Source organism: Rhamphochromis longiceps, linkage group LG5 (assembly GCF_057381845.1).
Source record: "Rhamphochromis longiceps isolate RC_006_pf linkage group LG5, R_longiceps_female_GT1.1, whole genome shotgun sequence".
Classification (NCBI taxonomy): Eukaryota; Metazoa; Chordata; class Actinopteri; order Cichliformes; family Cichlidae; genus Rhamphochromis; species Rhamphochromis longiceps.
In genome coordinates this window covers 12,511,387-12,530,245 of record NC_140561.1, presented here as the reverse complement: position 1 = coordinate 12,530,245, position 18,859 = coordinate 12,511,387, and the positions used below count along the sequence as shown (strand labels likewise).

Genomic DNA, 18,859 nt, shown 5'->3' with positions numbered 1-18,859 from the left:
TTTGTTTGTCCGAGATTCTGAGATAAGCTTTTAATACAGAAAAAGGTAGTATACGTCTACTCCATTGACTGTTTTTCAGTTTAAAATGAGTAGTCTTGAAAGTACAGTCATTAACTCTTTGGGTTCTTTAATAGAAAAAACAAACAATGATTACTCATGAATCTGCATTGATTATTGTGTAATGCATCTTCCGACAAACTGATGCATTCTCATACACTTAGAATACATTAAATCAACAATCAATTAATTCAGTAAATATACAGAGCTGTGGATGTTTTTTTGGAAGCCACCATGTTTTCGCACCATCATCAATATACCATTCTGTCTTAATCCCATTACAAAAGGCAGAAGAGAAGAGAATTGGTACACACTCATGTACGTGGACTGGTCATGCAACATAGAGCACCTGTATAAAAAAAGCCCAAAGCCGACTGTACTTCCTTAGGAGGCTGAGGTCTTTTAACATCTGCAGGAAGCTCCTGAGGATGTTTTACCAGTCGGTGGTTGCTGGAGTACTCTTCTATGCTGTGGTGTGCTGGGGGAGCAGCACAGCAAAGAAGGACTCATCCAGGCTGGATAAACTGATCAGGAAGGCTGGCTCTGTGGTCGGCATGAAGCTGGACACTCTGGTGACAATGCAGAAAAAAAGACACTAAAGAAACTGCTGGACATTATGGACAGTGCTGGGCATCCTCTGCACACGGCCATAAACAACCAGAGGAGTCTGTTCAGTGACAGGTTGCTTCTCCCAAAGTCAAGAACCAACAGACTTAAAAACTCCTTTGTCCCACACACCATCAAACTGTTTAACTCCTCTCTGTAGGGGAGAGGGAGGGGAAACAGGAGGGGGACAACTAAGCTGTAGTGCCTCTTCACTGTGCAATACTTTTCGTTAATATCCAACAGTGCAATAGACTTCAATATGTGAAATGTGCAATTCCCTTGTATGCTTATTCCTATTTATTCTATTTATCCCTTTTGTATACTCTGTATTTATATATGTGTATATATGGTATATTTCTGCTCACATTCTGTAACTTCTATCGGTGCTGTGCTAGTGGAAACAGAATTTCCCGGAGGAACCCACCCGAAGGATTAATAAAGTTTTATCTAATTTAATCTAATCTAATCTATGTTCCTTGGAGGCAATTTTAAATTAATGTGTGAACCTTCAAGGATCATACCTATATTTTATCATCTGAGAAGGAGCCACCTTCACAAAGAAGTGAAACATGAAGGAAAGAAACAACATGACCAGCTTCTGGTAAAAGGTCCTCATCTTTCTCCTGACCCCAAGCCGCATCTTCTGAATTATATAATACACATTGGACTAAACATACTCCTTTCTTCCAGATATTGACACAATTACTTATTGTGTTTAGCTAGCTCTTGTCAGACAGCTGATGAGAGCTAGCTAAACAGCTCGTTATAAGCTGATATTATGCCAGGTAACATCCGGCTCAAGTGACCTAAACATTTTGATTACATTTTCACATCGTTTTCATTAACGCTGGCAACCGACAGAAAACAGCAGCATTTATCATTTAATTTATCTTGAATGACTTTACAATTACTGTGATTACTTTCACAAACTTTTACAGCCTCTAGAATAAATAGATGTGGACATATATTGACAGCTGAGGTAAGCAGCAGACTAACAGCTTACACTCACAAGAGAGACACAGTGGCCACCGTAGAAAGAATTGTGCAGGGATTAATTTATAAAGAGATATAATTTATAAAGCTGGGGTCAATGACTGATTCTCAGTGTCAAGCAATCTTAAACGTTTTAGTTATATTATAGGCTAGCGAGCTATATGTTTGTCTTTTTATGTGACTCAAGAGGCCGAAATAGCTCAGTTGGGATAGCGTTAGACTGAAGATCTGAAGGTCCCTGGTTCGATCCCGGGTTTCGGCAGAATTTGGGATGGCTTTTAGACTGTATTTAGTTTGTGTCACAGTAATTGCAGAAGTACGGAGGTATGCGGCCTTGAACCTGTAATTCATATTGTATGAGATCAAAATGCTAACCATTGTGTGCATCACTTGATCAACTCACATTTCTGCATCAAGGCAGTATCGCTTAAATCATCCTTCACCTCTATGATCTTTTTTCTTCATGTGCTTCATGTGCATATGATCAGTCCTGTGCTGTTTTACCATTTCATTCTTTGAGGTTCTCCCATCATCCCTCAAAGACCAGCAGATTTTTGTCTTTCTGGGGAACCCACAGTCACAATTCTCAGGACAGGGTTATGGTCATTCTCGAATTTTGTTACTACTGTGCTATATACGAAAAAAGCACCCTTGTTCAATCCTGGGTTTTGGCAGCTAATACAGCAAATTCTAAACATGGGTCAGATAAATAATGTATCAAATCCCTCAGGAGAAAAGAGGAAGAATCAGAAAATAGCAGCAAGCGAGTTGTAGAAACACAAACTAATGAGTGATTTAAACTTCGCGGTAGGTAAGTGGCTAATGTCGTTGGTGTATTTATGCTTGTGCTGGTGCATAACATACTAAATACCCTGTGGTCATGGCCTGGTGTTTTATATGCAGTACAAGCCAATAGAAACTAACACAATACTTATTTCTTTCCCGTGTCCCATTATTTGTTGTGGTGAGGGGTTTTTTGTACCCCAAGTTTTTTCACAAGCTTTGTACATTGTCTAACACTCACGCATACACTGCAATGGATGCATCAGAGCAGTGGCGGTCCTAGCCTGTTTGGCGCCCTGGGCGAGCACTCCCTCTGACGCCTTCCCCCCCCCCACAAACTGGGATTTCACACAACCCAGGATTCAAATCATGAATACATAATGGGCTTGGATTTACATCATTATGAATGAAATGTGCTCTATTTGGAAGCAGCCGGCCTCCCCTTTCGACGGGTTGTGTGTGAGACTTTAAATCATCAAACTGTAAATTATAAATTTCAAATTGTTATTGATCCCTTTACCCCGAGTCCTAAAGTGTATATTTATTTTCTTACTCTTCTTATATTTATTGTTTGTTTACTTGCACTGCTGTAACTGGAGCCTCGTCTCTCTACTGTACTGTATGTAGTGGAGATGACAATAAAGTTTACTTTGACTTCAGCGCGTATAGAATTTCGGAAAAACATCGGTGCATTATAAGTCCCCCACCGCCCCACCCTGGCATGACGTCGGGGCAGCATGAGTACGAGATTTTTTTATTTATTTTTGCCGATGCCCGTGATGCCGCCCCGGGCAACCGCCCGTGTGGCCCGTATCAAAAACCGCTACTGCATCAGAGGCAGCTCTGTGTTCAATATCTTACCTCAGGACACTTTGAAATACAGATTACAAGAGCCAGGAATTGGGGAACCAACCTACCAATTGGTAGATAAAGTATGTTTAATTCTGCCCCAGCTAGGGTCAATGACTGATCCTGAATTTCAAATAAACAATCTGAAATGCTACAGTTCTACCATTTGGCCAGTCGCCAGTGTGTATTTCTTTTCCCAGCCCATATATATCGCCGAAATAGCTCAGTTGGGAGAGCGTTAGACTGAAGATCTAAAGGTCCCTGGTTCGATCCCGGGTTTCGGCAGCAGATCAGGAGTGACTTTTGACTTATTGCGAATGGAGTATCACCTCAAGTTAAAACCTTCCTGCCAAGTTTCCCTATTTGTCAAGTACGTTGGATAAACTGACAATGGTTATGAAGTTTCAGCTTTTAACAAAAAATCTTAAGTAAAAAACAAACAAACAATAATCATAACAATAATAATCTGATGAACTGATGGAAGATCTTTAAAAATGAGGTGACATTGGACAAAAACAACTTCAATTCTTATAAGTTATAGATTTCAACAAAATATACGACATGGTTGGATGGGTAATTTTAACTTCATAGTTATAGAAACTCCGTAACGAAATAAAATAGTGGAATTTCATAATAAGAATAAGTTTCCTTACTTTCATCATTGAAGGGTAGTCAAGGTTGTTTATTTTACTCCATATAGCTCTGTTCTAGGATGCCCTCTGGACCCAGTGGAGGTGGTGAGTGACAGGAGAACGGCGGCTAAGCTGTCATCCCTGATGGACAACATCTCCCACCCCATGCAGCAGACTGTGACAGCACTGAGCAGCTCCTTCAGTGGGAGACTGCGGCACCCACGGTGTGGGACGGAGAGATTTCGCAGGTCTTTCCTCCCCACTGCTGTCAGACTCCATAATAAAGACTTTAACTGATCAAGCACACACATCCATACATATGCAATAATACTAAGTGCAATAATCCTTTCTGTCATCGTTGTATTTTTACTCAGTTGTATATAGTATTTGTATTTGTATTCTATTTTTATCTTATTGTATATTTATTTTATTTTATTCTACTGTATATAGTATTTTATTCTATTCTGTACAGTTGTGTACTGTATTTATTCTTATTGTATTCTAATTTTTGCCTCATAACTTTTGCACTGTCCACTTCCTGCTGTGACAAAACAAATTTCCCACGTGTGGGACTAATAAAGGTTATCTTATCTTATCTTATCTTATATAAAGGTCAAAGTCCTTCCATAATGTTATATATACAGTATGGGCAAACATTAGCAGCTGTGTGTCACGGTAGCGCGTGACGTCAGCGCTCATGACGGTTCTTGTTTTGGAGGAAGTGAACATAGCTCCGCTGAAAGCTAGCACGCTAGCTCGACTGGAAAAGCGAGCGTCAACGGGAACTGGACAAGAGCATTTTACCAAATCGTTAGACGAAGGGAGTTAAACTTCGGCACTGGCAGTATTGATTTCGATAAAAAGGGTCATTTGAGGGGCTCGTTGTGAGAAATAAATTAGCTGTCGACGCTGTGTACGTGTTGTTTTGTTACGCCAGACATTTGGAGGAGCCGTTAGCTTGCTCGCTAGCCTGTGCGTTAGCCTTCCAGACGAAGCAAAGGAAAAGTCCACTTTTGACATCTGTTTGTTGAAGGACCACTGCCCAGGTTGGTTTGTGGTGACTTTGATTGTTTATTTTAGTGATAGCATATGATAAGAGTATAGATGTCGTTATCTAAGTTTTAAATTGGTCAATCAGGCTTGCGTAGCTAACGAAACGTTAGCAAAAAATCAGAAGTGTCACAGATGTGGTAGCTAGTTGACACTGTCCAAAAAAGAAAAGGAAAAACGCCCCAACCCCCATTGTTTTGAAATTATGTTGTATTTATTAATGACAGTGTTTTCAAGCTTCACCCTTTTGTTGGATTTACTCAATTAACTATGTAGCATTTAGTGTTTTAAATGTAATTTTTTTTCTGACTAGCTAGCCCCTTGCAAATACGTTCAAAGTCTTCACGACAGTTTGCTTCAATGCAAGTGCAACATTGTTTTACAATGTATAAAGTGAAAATAACTATAGTTAGCCGGATTTACAGTTGAGTCCTTATCGATGGATCCTACCCCTTGGTGCACCGAGGCCAGCTAAAGTACTTATTATGCTCAACATGCTTGCCAAGTCATGGTTCCGTTGGTCCTGTGTTTTAACCATGTGATCAGTCGCTGACACAGTGTCATGGGGCACAGATTATGAGAGCCGCATAGCGCTATGCTAGTTTTGCCTCGAGCCGTGGTTACTTGTTCTCATAATGGGGTGATCTGTGAAACACAGCATAATCTGTGATTAGGCTCTGTACCTTCTTTCAGTAATGTTGTCTCCAAGATAAAAAAAAAAAAAAAAAAAAAATCCCGATTGGACTGATAAAGCCTTTCTGTAATTGAGTTTGGACTTTGGTCACTACAGCAGTGAAAGGTAGTTATTAGTACGTAGCACACTCGGTCCAAGTCGGAAATGCTCAGTGATGTCTTGAGCAGGCACAAAGGATGAGGATATTTGACATCTGGATTTTAGTTATACACATACAAACAAACGAACTAGACTTGTGATCAGCAGGGTCTGGGATGTTTATTGCAGCTCTTGGATTTTGTGTCACCCCTTAACAGAGATTAAACAATGAGAGGAGTATGTACTACATTTGAGGGGGGTGGGGGTGGGGGGGAGAATAGAAAATGGCTGACAACTATAATACATTGTCCCATTTCCTCAAATTTAACAAACGGGAACTGTTTATTAAGACTTATGAATTAAATTGTGAAGCTAAACGGTGTGCAATACCTGCCTTGTATTTGGATAAATGCATATTTCAGAGAAGACATCATCAAAATGAATTCATACCCATTTTGGAGTAACTGGGCATGCTTCCATTTCTTTTGACGTTTGTTTTTATAAACCTCCAAGAATGGTTGCTTCAAAATGAAACAATGTAGTTTATTCCATTGAATGGTGTATATGAAATATATAAATAGAACAAAATGAATACTTTACAGCATAACAAAAAGAACCAAATGTCAGCTCAGATCAACGGCCTCAACATTGCATTGTTATATTTTGAGCCTCGTGGTACAGTGTAGCCGTTTTCTTTGTTACCAAAGTGAAGAAAAGACAAGTACAGGAGCAGTTGGTGCACTTAGTCTTAGTCTCGTTTGTCTCATTTAAGCTTTTCTAGTGCTTACTTCTCTTCTCTTCTAATAAAGTTTGTTGTCTTCGCGGCTGTGGCACAATGACGTCGAGGAAGAAAGTATTACTCAAAGTCATCATCCTTGGAGACTCAGGGTAAGTGATGCTGAGCAGCTGCTTCAATGCTAAAGGGGTCTGAATAATGGCTCACTTCAAATTAGACACCAGTAGGAATAAGTAGGATTTATAAGCTTTACAAATGAGTTCATTGTGGTGATTTTGTTTCGTTTGTTTCTTCCCTTCATGTGTGTTAAATATTGTTCTGCAATTTTTGTTCTAGAGTTGGGAAGACCTCGTTGATGAATCAATATGTGAATAAGAAGTTCAGCAACCAGTACAAAGCCACAATAGGCGCTGATTTCCTGACAAAAGAAGTAATGGTGGATGACAGACTTGTCACAATGCAGGTACTGCCAAAATATGCTCACAAGAATACTGAAAAACTGAATGGAAATGTTAAGTCTTATGTACCATGGCAACTTTGTTGATAAAGCACTTTATAAACAGCTGCAGCGGACACAAAGCGCTATACACAAAAATGAATAAGTACATTGAAAACAATAAAAAAGAAGTAAAAATAGGCAACTATAAATCAGTTAAAACAACTAAGATCAATGTCTCATGCTGGGTCAAAAGCCAGGAAGTATAAATGCGTTTTAAGATGAGTTTTGAAACTGGACAATGTAGGTGACCGTCTGACCTGCAAAGGCTATTAAACTAGTTATACTTTTTTCTCATTTTTATTTCTTAAAAACTACAAAAAAAAGTGAGAAACTCAAATTAGGGGTAAAAGTTAGATGTGGTTAATTTCAACCATACAAACCAGTGTTGTTGGGTTTTTTTTTTTGTTTGTTTTTTTAAATTTCTGTTTATTTGGGGCCTGTAAGCATAAAGATTCTTGTCTCTTAGATTTGGGACACAGCAGGTCAGGAGAGGTTCCAGTCTTTAGGTGTGGCATTCTACCGTGGAGCAGACTGCTGCGTCCTGGTGTTTGACGTCACTGCACCCAACACCTTCAAGACCCTAGACAGCTGGAGGGACGAGTTCTTGATTCAGGCCAGCCCACGAGACCCTGAAAACTTCCCCTTTGTGGTGCTGGGCAACAAGATCGACTTGGAAAACAGACAGGTGTGTTCAAATGTAACTGTGTCAGACGTGTTACATCATGTAAGTGATGCATCATCTTTTATCGAAAATGTGTGACAGGTGTTGGTAATTTGTCATACGAATGGCTTAATGAAACAAGAATAACTTGTGTTTTGCCAGATGTTTTTAACCTCACCATCTTCTTTGTGTTTCAGGTAACAACCAAGCGAGCACAAGCTTGGTGCCAGAGCAAGAACAACATCCCATATTTTGAAACCAGCGCCAAGGAAGCAATCAATGTGGAGCAGGCCTTCCAAACTATTGCACGCAATGCTCTTAAACAGGTAAGGTGATGTCAGCAGGAAAGCTGTTGGGCAGTTTTAGACACACAACTTCATGGAGACTGAGCTGTAGAGCTGCACACAGACTCTGTTACCTTGTTTGATTTCAGGAGACCGAGGTGGAGTTGTACAACGAGTTCCCTGAGCCAATTAAACTGGACAGAAACGAGCGAGCCAAGCCGTCAGCAGAGACCTGCAGCTGCTGAGGACTCTGAAGATCTTCAGAGGGTTGTCATGCCCTCACTACCCTGTCTTGCCTTGTCTATATATCCTCTTTCCCATGGCTCACTGTGTTATTCCCTATTGCCCAACATACAAGCAGCATCCCACTTATTGAGAATACTAGTATACACAAACATGCTGCACTCACCTCCTTATGTATACAAAGTACACATTTTCTATAAAAATCTAAATTTCCTAGCCCAAAGAACACCTCGAGGGAACAATACAACATTTATTTGTATTAAGCCTATGACTTCCCAGTGTTTTCTCATACTTTTTCATGGCAGTGGTGGTATGGGCTGATCTCACTTGGAGTTCTATGTTTATCAATGCTTTCAGTCCCAGTTTTGGTTGTAACAGTTTTTATTTGAATATGTCCAAGTGGGAAATCAAAGCATTACTTCTTTAGTTATTTGTATTTCTAATTTAATTTAAACTTTTTTTTTTTTTTAGTGGTTTTCTTACTTTCACAGCCCACTGCTGCTGCATGAATAGTAGAAACACTGCTCCCCCTTCTTACTCATTTGTGTTGTGGCTTATGTTAGTTTCACTCTGAAACACTTGTTAATGTGGTTTCACTTGACCTCATAAAAATCTTTAAAAAACATAATTCTGACACTTAAACAGGGATACTGTGTAAAAGTGTAGATGATATCATCATACTGCCTGCTGATTCTTAGTAATTGGTATAGAATTGGAAATGCAGATTGATAACAAGTCCATTAGACAAGTGTGTACAGATTCTTTTTTGCTTTCATCTTCGGTAACTGAAAACTTACTGAAACATCTCATTTTGGAGCCACAATAAACACAATTGTAGCTCAGGTTGAGAACATTGTGTGAATACAGACTCAGTTCCTGCGTCCAAGTGCTGTTCCTCTGCTGGGGAAATGAAGGTTGTAAAATTCCAGATAGAACATTTGACATGAACCAAATCAAGACAGCATGTCAGTCTACCAGATAGTCCTAGAGGAGAGATTTTTCTCGAGTACAAATTGTCATTCATAACCCAGTACTATTAGCTAGTACATTTCTTTTTATTGTCAACTGTTGCAACTTTGTATATTTGCAGACCTCTCAATCATTGTGTGGGGAAAACATAAAGTTGTGTTGTAAATCTCCATATCTGACTCTGCCAGATGCTCGTGTTGGCATACGATTCAAGTGCTTGACATTTCTTTTAACTGATCAGATCTTTAACTGTCTGTTCGTATTATTTTAAAACTTTGAAACAAGATGACATACATACTGTAACTCTGAAGGACAAATGTGGGGGGGGAGTGTTGGCATTCATCATTATTATATTATTAATATGATAATGCATAGCATTTACATTGTTTCAAGTAATAAGGGTAATAAAAAAAAAACCTTGAATAAAGCATTATTGTGTCTGACATTTATTGATGAACTCTTAAATTGTTGTAGAACAATGAATTACATTTAAAGTATTCATAAGTACAAGTTAAATTTTCTTAAAAGTTTAAACTTTTTCTTATACAATTGTACAGCAGCAGAGTACAACAAGTAAGGCATGAATGGTCTTTCAAACACTGTCGAGTTTTCAGTTCATGTATTTACTTTGTTCTTGGTTTCTTGTTGGTTCCCTGAAGCCACTGCTGAAGTCCTCCTGCAGACTTGCGCTGATTCTGTGGCTTGCTTGCTTGCTCTTCTTTACTTTCACTTGTGTGGGACTCCTTCCTCTTTGAAGGTGAACTGCTCGACAGCCAGCTTGCCATCATCTTACTGCTTGCTGTGGACTTGGGTTCCTACGAGTGAAAGAGTCAAATTTCTCAGCTGTAACCGCTCTTGTTAGTACAAAATGGCTAAAATTCCCAACCACATCATTATATCTGATACCTTTTTGCTGTTGAGATCCACTGGTTGGAGGCATTCTGGAGAGTTGTTGCGCGTGTTGTTGACAAACGAAGAGACGGGGTGAAAAGTCAAAATATTTTTTGACTGGAGCAGTTTGAGAGCTTCTAGAGACTTCACCTCCCCAAAATCCAGCCATTGCCTAACCTCTTCCTCCCCATCAAGGATCGCTGGCATCCTAAAAAGCAGTCACAATGATTTATGATTTTACACAGCACGAATTAAGAGCATGTTTCCTGGTCTGGGATTCTTACCTATCATGGATGCTTTGCAGATTTGGGGAAGCATTCACAGTTATTACACTATATGAGTAAAGGGGTTCTCCACCTCCAGGTGGTGTCCAGCAGTCAAACACTCCTGCCATAGTTAGCAACCTCCATCCTGTCCACTCACCTGCAGCTTCTCCTCCCTGTTAAATACAGAGTATAATGGGGATTTCAACAATGCAACAGAAACACCTGGTGGACACATGCACATTTTTATCTTGGCTCATCTCCCACACAGGAAACTTAATATCCGCCTAAGCTGCATTCTCTCTACTTTTGAAGTAGATGAAAAAAATGTTTGTGGAGCTTATATTGCAACAGAAAACCCAAAGCAAACCTTCATCAAACCAGAGGAGGCTTTGGCTGGAGGGCGCACTGACTCAGAGTCTGAGTTCTTTCTTTTCTCCTGGCTGGGTCCTGACTGAGTCTGAGGGAAGTAGATGAAGAAAGGCTGCTTGCCTTTTTCAACCTTTTGCCACTCATAGAAACCATCAGCTAGAATGACACAGCGCTGTCCTTTCAACATAGGGTCCTACAGGGAGATGGTAAAATGGTTAAGACACTCCTATGTAACAAAAACCGACAAGTAAAGCAACACGTGATGCACAGGAAATGTAACATCGCTTGCTACTAGGTAAAGCACCTTGTAGGACTTCTTCTGCAATATATTCTCACTGCGGCAATTGCTGGTACTGTATTGCATCTTGCTGGGGTCACTCTCCTTAAACCATGAGGGTACCAGACCCCACCGCATTGAGGCCAACACACACTTATCCACAGGAGCATCCTGAAGACAAAAGACGGACACAATATTCAATGAAAAAAACCCAGAAGGACAGAATATGTTTTTGAAGCCTGTAATATTTAATACATAGTCGGTCAACAGACACAAGAAATACATTAGCAAATGTTAACATCACGTTTTTAAGTTCTATAACTGTAATAAAATATATAAGGTTTTATTACGAGGTTAGACAGTGACTGACTTCACCTGGGGTCCTCTACCAAAAGCCCCACTTCACTTAAAAACGTCACATCTTCCACCTTCCTCGGGCGCTTCCCCAATATAAGTTAAGCTATAACAAACAGTTGACATGTTAGCTTCTGTATACGTTATAATTACCTTGTCAAAATGCCTCTGTGACAGCAGGACGGGACTCATGGACTGCGGGTTCTTATTGTAGGAGGGTCGATAGTTGTCCGCGTCTCCATCCCTCCAGCGGGGCTGTCTCCTCTGCCCCCTTCGGTTTCTGTAAGAGCAGGCTCGTTTCAGCTCGTCAGGAGCAAGGGTGCATGCTGTTCTTCCACACATATTAAATGAGACGAAGCAGAACTTTTCCAACACCTGAGAACGACATTAAAGGTATCGTGTTAGCATGTTAGCCTGACTTTTTATCGACCAAAACATAGCTCTAGAGCCGCTGACACTATTTAGGACTACTTGCCCCACCACTTTCCCAATGTTGTGGTATATTTGACGTGCATGAAAAAGCTGTACTTACTGTATCTGAGCCACTCTTAACCTCTGAGTTTGTGTCCGAGGTGAGGTTTAGAGTTCGGTGTATTTTTGAATATAGGGCGGGTATTTTCCTGGGCAAGAGCCGTGACGGGGGCGCGGATGTACACGCCGTGACGTACACCGGCTCTGCTTCCATCTAGCCAGAGCCAAGATGGCGGCCGTACGGAGAATAATAATAAATAAATAAAATAATAAAATAATTATTCAAATATTATATTATATTATATGATAGCTACAATGTTTAATTATAAATAAGTACCTAGCTCTTCTTTGTGCCACCAAAAAAGTACCAATGCAACTGTGCAATTAAGACCACTGAAAATATTTATGACAGTGCAACAGGTAAAATGTAAAAATTAATAATAACAAAGAATGAAAATGAAGAATTAAACATATATTGCATTCCATAAAATAATATTTGGCATAAACGTAAAATGTTAAGCGATTTCCATCAACACACTAACCAAGCGGAGTAGCTAATGTTAACGCCTAAATATTGCTCACATCGCAAATAGATAAAGACGGAAATGTTAGCGGCTTTCCACGAGTTGCCAAGGCAACAGTAAACAGGTAACGGTTCAGGCTCAGCATGCGCTCCTGACACCTGTGGGTCTCAGCAGGTGAGAGGAGAAACGCGATGGTGACATGTTTTATTGGAGCAGCTTGTGAGTTTACTGTGGTTAGCTACGCTGCAATGACAAGACAATCTTGTTAGTGTCTAGACTGATATGTGTAAATCTATGGCTCCACTTCTGGCCTTCCGTTCAAAAGGTAACTGAAGGACATATCACACCCTGCAGGGGCATTAGACACAAACCTGACAGGTGTATCAGGTGTATCAAATTAATTGCCCACCCCTGCATTAAACCGTGTCCCCGTTTTGTGTGTAACTATGAAGCAGAGCACAATGATCCTCCTGAGGAATGAGAGCTGATGTCAGTATGGAGTCTCATCGGTCTGTCCACATGGACCAAGAGGGACACCAGACCACAGCTGGACACTGTGCTCCATGCCCAGAGAGCGGTGAGAGATACAAAACTATAAAAGCAAATGCTGCCTCTGTCTGAACTTTCCAAGGAGCAGGCAAATGCAACTGGAAATCACTGGGTTGTATTTTCTTTCTGGCTCCATCAATATCAACTAATGCTCCCCAGTTGATTCCCAGGTTTTGTGCCAGTAATCCTTACATTTATTTAAATTTTATTACCCCATTTTATTGTTAAATGTACAGATTATAACTTTAATAGAGGAAATTCTTTCAGAGGAAGCCATTATTGTTGAACTGAAACATGAACAGTATGTTTTCACACCTCAAGACAACTTGGCCTCTTTCTTCACAGACATGGCTTGTAGATCACAAATGCAGAATTAATCATGAGGTCACACTCAGGACAGGTGGCTAAGTGTTTGAATGCCAAAACTATGCATTAAAGTTTCATGAGCTTGTTCCTTGGTCTTCACTTAAGATACTAAGCCTTTAGCCTCTGGTATTACTACCCTAGTCTTTGTTATGCTGTACCTATCATGTGCCAACAACACTTGTGTTTAGTGTCCTTTATGCATTGGGGTCCCCCCCCCCACCCCACCCTCCCCTCCCCCAGCTTGCATGATAGTTTAATAGTTGATATGATAGTTGCATGGGATACTCTTTGTGTTACACGGGGGAATCAGAGGCTTGTTCGAGATGGAGAATGCTGGGATACAGAAAGACGACCAAGAGGAAGCCAAAAGCAACCTGCAAACAAGTAGATTCACTCTGCATCTCAGAAATCAGCTTAGTGAATCATTTTCCCAAAGTTGGGAAAATCAATGCTACATCAGTTAAAATGAAGATTTAAAACAAAAAATTAACAAATAGCTTAAATAAGTAAATGGCATGTAGCTCAGTAAAATGCAATGTGCCCAAACAAATATCTTGATATGGTAAAACCTAGGCTAAAATAAAAACAAAGAAAAAGAAGTACATGTTTACATAACTGAGCAATATGAGCAGCACGTTGGTGTGAAGGTCCTGGGGGGATTTCTACATGTAAGGTACATGTTCTCCCTGTGTCTGCATGGCTTCTCCAACTTTCTCAGGCAACCATTAGGTCAGCTGGAGATTCTAAATTGGCTCTTAGTGTTGTAATTTTTTAAAACATTTATTCATATATATTTTATGTTACATATTTTGCATAGTGTTATTGTTTTTAGGTTGTGGTGCATCTATTTAGCCCTCCGGTCGACTCTGCTGCTGTAACAATAGTAATTCCCCACCTCTGGGACTAATAAAGGTTATCTTATATTAGGATTATTGTCCAGCCAATAAATGCAGTCAATATATTCTTTTCAATGACTGGAATGTGATTGTTTATATGGTTGTGCATGCCAGCTACCCATCCTGAGGTCTGCCGCAATTTTGTCAGCCTGCCTGCTCTTGACCTGGATAGACTGAGAGAAGCCAGGGTTGTCGTAGACAAAGCTGTCAAGGTAATCCTGCACTCCTGAATGTGTTCAAAGCGTTCATGTGTTTTCAGGATTGCGAAGCCACTGTTTGTTTGTCTGCTCTCTGTCCTCTCAGATGCATAAGGTGTTCTCGATCCAGGGCAGGTATCCTGTTATCAGGGAAGGGCTGAGGGCTAGAGGCTGGGTTGAGCGGTGTATGGTCTACTCTAAGCGCCGAGTGCGTCGCCATCAGAGCAGTAGGAACAGAACCGACTCGAATTATGCTGTGTGTAGTGATAGAGATGATGGTGAGCTAGAAGCGTGGCTGACTCAGAAGACTAATCGTGGGTATCTCTGCACACACCATCATTTTATCAACATTTGGTTCTTCTTTTCAGACAACTCAAATGATGCTGAAAAAGAAAAAGATGCTGACAGACTTCACAATGTCATGGTAAGACCAGCTTTTCATGTTGAGGAAGTATACATTGTTAACCTTGGTTAAACTGATTAAAATTACAGCCAATCCCAGATTCAGATCTCATCTCTTTCCTCTGCTCATTTCTGTAGTCTCGCCTGGTGTGGAATGAAATGGTTTACTTCTACTGGACAAACCGCAGAAAGGCCATCAACACAAAAAACCTGCATAAGGAACAGATAACTAATCATTTTTCAAAGGCAGGCAACTTGACCACCAAGGTACATTTATTTGCAGTTGTTATTTCAGACAGCCTTAGGATCCAACTCTGTGCCCCCCATCATTACTTCTCTTTCCCGTTACAGACAGGCTTGTGTTTGAATCTGAGGAAACTACATTGGTTTGATTCGGCTGACCCAGACACATTCTTCCCCCGCTGTTACAGACTAGCAGCACTAGATGAGAGGTATGCCTTCATTGGTTAGATCTCCTTTTATGTCTTTTCAAGCTTGACCTCTTGTACTGTACCTCTTTGTAATGTTTTTTTTATTTTTTCAGTTTTTATTTCTGCTTTACTCATCTCTTGTCATGGTGCTGGGTCGGTGACCCACCGTTTTGTGTTTATTAATATTATCATTATTATTATTGATTATATATTCTAGCTGAGAGGTTTTCTTCCCATGCCTCCTTGTGTGTCTGGTTATGTGTCGGTGTGCTCTCTCTATGCTCTCTTTCATGTCCCTGAGTCGGTGTCTGCAGTTCTTTCGATGGTTCCAGTTTTACTTTGAAGGTCTGTGTCTCGTCTTGTTAATTAGGATCAGCTGTGCCTCCCTTCGGTTTGCCATTTTGTGTTCCTCTGTGTGTATATTTATAGTGTGGGGTTGCCTTTGCTGGTTGCCGGTCCGTCCGTTAGTTGGTGTTCTCTGCATCTCTCTCTGCTTCTCATCCCATGTTTCTCCCTGCATGTTATCGTTTCAGGTTTGTTTATTAGTTGCCCCAGTTTAGGTTATGTCTTAGTTCTGTCCTCGCTTTTGTTTGCTTTCACCTTCTGTAAATAAAGCTCACTCGCATCTCAGCCAGTGCCTGCATCTTGGGTCCTTTTCTCACAACACCACACGGCTTGCCCCGCACACCATGACATCTCTGATCTCTGTGCAGATGACTACAGGAGGACTGCGTGCCCCAGTCTTCTGAAGTACATTGTGGAGAAGGACCAATATGTTCAGGGAGAGAGAATAAGTCACACCATACAAGCTGTTAAGGGTATGACCTTTTCTCACATAAGTGTATATTACTCTGTTCAAAGAAAAAAAGAGAGAGCGATCTGTGTTTTTCGTTCTTTCCTTCAGGTAAGAAGAAACAAAGCAAACGGCAGTCTAGCCCAGTGAATATTTCCCAAACGATCAACAAGGCACTCAAAGTTTGCGAGGACTTTCTGCAGAGTCTGGAGCACAGTGACATAGACACTAACTTGGAAACACAGCAAACACCCGCACAGGAGTGGGCAGAGTTTTTAGACAGTTACTATCTAGTTGTGCAGTGAGTATGCATCACCATGTGCGTGTTAGAGAATTATCCAGAGGCTTTAGCAGACCAACATGCTCTTCTCAGTCAAGTACAACTCTGTTGTGTGCTTCCTTGCTCAGTGGTGGAGCAGAGATTGATAGCAGTGATTATTTAGTGATCCACTGCAAGGCTATGCTGCAGAGGATGAAGATAGTCAATCCCCAGCTGGAGATAGAAGGCATCCATAACATCTGGATCATCAAACCCGGAGCAAAGTCCAGAGGCAGAGGTGAAAGGCCACGCACAATCAGGCCTTTCCCAGATTGTCTGACAAAGTCATGGTTGATCTGTTTTACTTTCTTTCTAGGGATCAAATGTGCTAATCGTCTTGACCAGATCCTCAACCTGGTGAAGGGTGATCCAAAACTTATCAAGGAAAACAAATGGGTGGTACAGAAGTACCTGGAGCGCCCCTTCCTTATCCATGACACCAAGTTTGATGTGCGCCAGTGGTTTCTGGTCACCGACTGGAATCCTCTGACCGTGTGGTTCTACAAAAAGTGCTACTTACGCTTTTCCACACAGCCTTTACACGCTAGATTCAATGGACAGGTCAGATGAATAACATAAGAGGTGAAAATGAGAGGAAGGGGAAGACATGAAACCAGTTTGACATTAAAATAGAAAAACAGGAAGTGAAAGGCCGCACAGGGGCAACATTATTTTGCATGCCATTTTTGGCGGGAAATTTGATTTTCCATCTGTGCATCATTTGAATAGTTGTTAACTTTCTCCTCTGGGTATAGTCAAATTCTAACATCTGCCTCCGCATACTTCAAACAAATAGAAAGCCACAGTGCACAGTCTGTAAGTGCTTCCATTGAGCTGAGGGGGAGGAAATGTGGGAATCCTCGGAATTTGTGTATTAGAAATATATGAAGAAATTATATGAGTTTTGTCAGGAGGGATTAAGCTGTTGCAAACTTCAAATAGTTCCAACTAGGTTGCAACTCATGTGGGATTTGGTTAACTATATTTACCGGCCAATTTGTTAGGTCCACTTGTTTGACTTCTCATTAATGCAAATATGCAATCAGTCAATCACATGGCAGCAACTCAGTGTACTTAGACATGTAGACATAGTCAAAATGACCTGCTGATATACAAGCATGTCCTGAGTTTGTGTCTCCTGTAACACTCTTCTATATCCTAGCCTAACAAACTCTACCTCTGTCCAATAACAATTTTGTCTTTTATTTTTTAAGCTCCATGCACTTGTGTAATAACTCCATTCAGAAGAGCTTGAGGCCCTTGCTACAGCGGCACGGAAGCATTCCAGTAGACAATATGTGGTCGGTTGACCAGTTCAAGACATTTCTGTGCACCAAGGACCGGGAAGCTCAGTGGGATACTGTAGTCGTCCCATGAATGAAGAGAGCTCTCATCTATGCGTTACAGACAGCACAGGATCTGATAGAGTCACGCAAAAACACATTTGAGCTCTATGGTGCTGATTTCATGCTAGGTACAATGGGCCCGCCATACATGACACACTGTATTTCACATTACACTCTCTGCATTCATTTCATTTAAATAACATTTAAATATTTTTACTGTTATAAGAACAGAATAATTATCAACAGCTAACATGTTATAACATGTTCATTTTTCAGATCGTGACTTGCATCCGTGGTTGTTAGAAATCAATTCTAGTCCCACCATGGCTCCATCAACCCCTGTGACAGCCCATCTCTGTGCTGCAGTGCAGGAGGACACTTTACGAGTTGTTCTGGATCGGAGAGTTAAGCGCACAGCAAACACAGGAGACTTCCAGCTCATATATAAAAAGGTCAGGAACAGCTTTCCCTTCGTTATGCTTTATGTATATTTAAATGGAGACAATGATGGAGTACTTCAGATGTCATTTTTCATCTTTAGGCAGCTGTGAAAGTTCCTCAGTATGTGTACAACAGTACGTGTTGAGGGATTCAGAGTTAAATGCCCCTACTCGCTTCCTCCCCTGAAGTCCTCCAGCTGTGCAGTGCCAAAACACCGTTCCCCATCAAAGACAAGAGTCCCTCAGCAGAAAAAGTAAAGTCTCTTCCTAAGCTACCATTAAAGGATGTAGCTCAAAAACACCAACTGTGGGTTTCTGCCACCTCCTCGTCTTCTTTCTCTCACCCTATGATGGTAACTCAACAATGTCTGACAACAGAAGAGATGTGTAACATCTAATAAGATAACATTGTGGAAACTAAATAAACGATTTCATTTTAGTGGTGATTTTGCATTAATTACAGTTTTATATATAGAAAGCCCAAAATAATCATGAAAAGGTCAGAAAAGAAGTATGAGGGGTTAAAATATACCAACAGCGATCAGGAGGAGATAGACTGAAAGAACTGGGATTGCTTTTGTGAAAAACGGAGATCACTACACTCTCACCGGAAATCTCTTTCTAACAGAGATGGAGTAAAATGCAAAAAGCTAATGAGGCTTAGTATTATTTAATATCGCTGACATTGAGACTCGCTAATGAATTCCTCAAACAGAAGATACCGTAAACAGAATGGAGAAGCTGTCAGTAACGACAGTGAACAGGTGGCGGCGATCATGCACAGCTCAACGGTACTGTAAGGGAAGTCCACGCGAAGAAGACACATGAGCGCGC

At 40.8% G+C, this 18,859-nt stretch overlaps 2 protein-coding genes, 2 non-coding genes and 1 pseudogene across 5 annotated transcripts; 4 read left to right on the top strand and 1 right to left on the bottom strand.

Moving 5' to 3' along the window:
• The first annotated feature begins 1,845 nt into the window (after positions 1–1,845).
• trnaf-gaa (transfer RNA phenylalanine (anticodon GAA)) lies at positions 1,846–1,918 on the top strand. The gene has a single exon. It is a non-coding gene; the product is annotated as a tRNA-Phe (tRNA).
• A 1,582-nt stretch (positions 1,919–3,500) lies between these two features.
• Positions 3,501–3,573, top strand: trnaf-gaa (transfer RNA phenylalanine (anticodon GAA)). Its single transcript has one exon. It is a non-coding gene; the product is annotated as a tRNA-Phe (tRNA).
• A 1,088-nt stretch (positions 3,574–4,661) lies between these two features.
• rab7a (RAB7a, member RAS oncogene family) lies at positions 4,662–9,564 on the top strand. Its single transcript, XM_085405893.1, has 6 exons — positions 4,662–4,966; positions 6,552–6,630; positions 6,815–6,941; positions 7,444–7,662; positions 7,836–7,964; positions 8,072–9,564. Exons 2-6 carry the CDS (start codon positions 6,578–6,580, stop codon positions 8,165–8,167), a joined length of 624 nt encoding a protein of 207 aa, XP_085262019.1. The 5' UTR covers positions 4,662–4,966; positions 6,552–6,577; the 3' UTR covers positions 8,168–9,564.
• On the bottom strand, positions 9,565–11,976 carry hmces (5-hydroxymethylcytosine binding, ES cell specific). Its single transcript, XM_085405892.1, has 7 exons — positions 11,824–11,976; positions 11,445–11,666; positions 10,965–11,108; positions 10,659–10,853; positions 10,310–10,464; positions 10,041–10,233; positions 9,565–9,949 (listed from the first exon to the last, which is right to left on the bottom strand). Exons 1-7 carry the CDS (start codon positions 11,974–11,976, stop codon positions 9,758–9,760), a joined length of 1,254 nt encoding a protein of 417 aa, XP_085262018.1. The 3' UTR covers positions 9,565–9,757.
• Positions 11,546–18,376, top strand: LOC146669328 (tubulin monoglycylase TTLL3-like; annotated as a pseudogene). The gene is made up of 14 exons (XR_014911839.1): positions 11,546–11,684; positions 12,739–12,863; positions 14,212–14,309; positions 14,401–14,572; positions 14,663–14,718; positions 14,835–14,963; positions 15,048–15,162; positions 15,841–15,945; positions 16,032–16,221; positions 16,329–16,477; positions 16,556–16,800; positions 17,454–17,713; positions 17,862–18,037; positions 18,127–18,376. The product of XR_014911839.1 is annotated as a tubulin monoglycylase TTLL3-like (transcript).
• Positions 18,377–18,859: the final 483 nt, after the last annotated feature.

What these genes read in the sequence shown, in the direction of transcription:
- rab7a (XM_085405893.1), top strand. Translation starts at nt 6,578, where the DNA reads ATGACGTCGAGGAAGAAAGTATTACTCAAAGTCATCATCCTTGGAGAC. An exon ending in ATCATCCTTGGAGACTCAGG is followed by an intron (nt 6,631 to 6,814) that starts GTAAGTGATGCT and finishes TTTTTGTTCTAG; the next exon opens with AGTTGGGAAGACCTCGTTGA. An exon ending in CACGCAATGCTCTTAAACAG is followed by an intron (nt 7,965 to 8,071) that starts GTAAGGTGATGT and finishes GTTTGATTTCAG; the next exon opens with GAGACCGAGGTGGAGTTGTA.
- hmces (XM_085405892.1), bottom strand. Translation starts at nt 11,976, where the DNA reads ATGGAAGCAGAGCCGGTGTACGTCACGGCGTGTACATCCGCGCCCCCG. An exon ending in TTAAGAGTGGCTCAGATACA is followed by an intron (nt 11,667 to 11,823) that starts GTAAGTACAGCT and finishes TGTCGTTCTCAG; the next exon opens with GTGTTGGAAAAGTTCTGCTT. An exon ending in CCTCCTCTGGTTTGATGAAG is followed by an intron (nt 10,465 to 10,658) that starts GTTTGCTTTGGG and finishes TGTATTTAACAG; the next exon opens with GGAGGAGAAGCTGCAGGTGA.